The sequence below is a fragment of the Phytophthora cinnamomi genome, assembly GCF_018691715.1.
Source record: "Phytophthora cinnamomi strain GKB4 chromosome Unknown Contig63, whole genome shotgun sequence".
Classification (NCBI taxonomy): domain Eukaryota; phylum Oomycota; class Peronosporomycetes; order Peronosporales; family Peronosporaceae; genus Phytophthora; species Phytophthora cinnamomi.
The window spans coordinates 71,691-74,558 of NW_027150996.1; the positions used below are offsets into that span (position 1 = coordinate 71,691).

Here is a 2,868-nt window from a genome sequence, read left to right on the forward strand (position 1 = left end):
GCCTCATATAAACTGGTTTGACTGTAATTTTCGACGATGGAACCAATAAGTACCTTCTGGTGCGAAGGAGGTCTCCTCCTCACCTACAAGCACCGCATACATGTATAGCAACACCAACCTCACACGCATCAAATGATCATTTCAACGACAACACCTCTCGACTGCTGAGAGTGAAAGGATGCAGCTCAAGTAGGTTTCAAGTCCTCTCGGTATTGGAATAGGGCTCTTTTGTGACACCGCTTCATCCCGCCTTCGCCGCCTTCGTTTCCCGCTTAGGTACGGTACCAAAATCTCTCCCTCCCCTTCTCTCTCATTCGAGAATCTGCCGGCTCGAGGAAAGATGGTGTTGCTGTCATTAGAGTGCGCGATTGTGGGTCAGGTTGGAAGCTCGGTCGATGTGAAGATCGACGATGGTGCGAAGGTGAGCGAGTTGAAGGACGCGATCAAGGTGAAGAATCCGAACGACTTCAAGTACTTCGACGCAGACAACCTGCAGCTCTTCCTGGCGAAGACGGCGGGCGGCGCGTGGCTGGATGGGGTTGGAGCGGCAGCTGTGACGCTCGATGAAGATGGACACCTCCAAGGCTTTGAGCAGATGGATCCCACGTTGTTTATCAACAATGACAAGCATTTCGGAAAGAATTTTGGACCGGCTGAGGGCGAAGTTCACGTGCTGGTGGTGGCTCCGGAGAGGGCTGTTGGTTCAGCGAGCGAGACTTCCAAGTTGGATCGACTCGTCGAAAAGGTTGACAAGATGTACGAGCAGACTGTGCTGACCAAACGCAAGCGATATGCCTACTCGGAAATGAACTCGTCCAAGGGCAAGCAGCTCCTGGAAGACTTAAACATTCAGGTTTTTCCTGTGCGCACAGTTCCAGTTGACGTTGGAAGGGGGAATCCGGTCAACGGATTCCAGTGGATGAGTGTTGAATGCGGACAACAGATCCACGATCTCTCTGAGGAGCAGCAGCGACGACGTTATCACAAATACGTAGAAGACAACATTGGTGATGTGCTGAAGGAGCAGCAGTTGTGTGTGATTGGCGTGGAAAAAAGCGAAAAAGTTCTTACGAAAGAAGTTCCTGGTTGCAACATTGAACTAGCTGGAAGCACGGATCTCCTCGTTCTCAGCGATATTGCCGTGGCGAATCCTTCCAGTGTTAAGTACTTGCCAGGAGTGAAGATGCTGATTGAAGTGAAGAGAGCCGTTCAAAGTAACTCCGAGTTCCAGGCTATGTCAGAGCTGATCGCTTTGGATCTAATCGTTCGCAAAGACCCAGTAATGGCACTTCTTACTGACTTGAACGCCGTGTGGATGTTCTTTTGGTTCTCCGGAGATGAAGATGGCTGTGCTCTCATCCAGACGGCGACCATCGCGAATCCAGGGGAGGCTTTCGAGGTGATCAGGAAGCTGTTGGCGCAGTCTCCCATTGCTGGTACCGAGATCGAACTCCCGTACATTCAAAATCCCGTGAAGAGATTGAAGCTGAAAAGTATGTTACCATCTATCGGAGAGGGTGAAAGTGGCGGGATTCGTGAGAGCATCGAACGATACTATGACATCGCCAGTATGTTAGGTCCCGACTGGGACATGGCGCGTGCTGTGGCTAGGCAGGTCACTCGATCTATTCCCACGTTGAGTTATTTCAGCTGATTCTTGGTTCGTTAATAAATTATTATTTTTCCATCCTGATAAATTTAAAGTTAGTAATATAGTACGATGACTTACTCTCCTGAACAATACCAAGCTAGCAAAGAGCGCATCAAAGCAGCTTAAAAGCGCTACTACCTGAAGACGAGAGAAACGCGTATAGCTAAGCAGAAGGAGTATGATGAGAAGAATCGTGAGCAAATTCGCGCCCAAAAGCGTAAATCCTACGAGCAATGCGAACCTAACAGAGAAACCGAACTTAGCGAATTAATTAATTATTTTTTGAATTTTGTATCAGGGTATGATATAAAGTCGATCTATTCTGATATTATATAGTCGGATATATATAACAAATATGTTTGCATATGACTAAAGCAATTAAATATTCACCCAATCAAATGGGGAGTAGCTATCGAGTCAAGATTCGGGGTAAAACTGGTAGAATGACATATATTAGCAATCTATCGCGCCCAAGCAACCAGATATTGGTAGCCAACCAATACGAGGTATCAATTGAAGACCTCAGGAAGCACATGTCTCCTGAGTATAAGGCTGATCCTAAGTATCGTTTTAATAACGGTAAGCAGATGGAATCTCATCTATATGAAGGTATCCAACCGGCTGAGTTCTACGACAAGCTTGAGAACGTACTCACCAACCAAAAGGGTGCCTTTAAGGTGAATATTGCTCTCGGCTATGACCTTGTGAGTTTAACCGATGATTTAACACAGTATTGGCACCCGAACATATCCAATACTAATGTATTTGACACCCCTGTTGCTGTCAACAGCACGGCTGACATTCGCAATAAAATTATTTCTGAGATCCGATCTACGGAGTTGGCGAACAACCTAAACTATCCAAGCTCGGGATACAAGCTCAAGTCGATCACTGGCTTCAGGATTTACATCTATCATCGCAACCATGCTCTTGGAGATATCGAGGCGGTCATCCCTAAGATCATACGCGAACATAAGCATGAAATCAATTTCCCCAAGACTAATAACCAATGTGAATTCCATTGTATTGTCTGGCACTCAATTCAGGACCCTAAGAAGAATCCTCGTACAATTCAAGCGCAAGTGAAGAAGGCAGTCAAGAGATACTGCTCTCTCAAGGGTTTTAGCTACTCTCTGGATTATTCCGCAACTTCAAACCTATTGATCTGCTCCAGCTCGATGAGGTTGAGGATTGCTTCCAGCTTGCTATTAACGTTT

The 2,868-nt window shown here is 46.4% G+C and overlaps 1 protein-coding gene across 1 annotated transcript; it reads left to right on the forward strand.

Moving 5' to 3' along the window:
* Positions 1–410: 410 nt before the first annotated feature.
* Positions 411–1,654, forward strand: IUM83_13157 (Crinkler (CRN) family protein; the record flags this gene model as incomplete). The annotated part of the gene is made up of 3 exons (XM_067937816.1): positions 411–413; positions 473–1,214; positions 1,344–1,654. The coding sequence occupies 3 exons, from the start codon at positions 411–413 to the stop codon at positions 1,652–1,654; spliced, it is 1,056 nt and encodes a 351-aa protein (XP_067786981.1).
* Between the last annotated feature and the right edge of the window lie 1,214 nt (positions 1,655–2,868).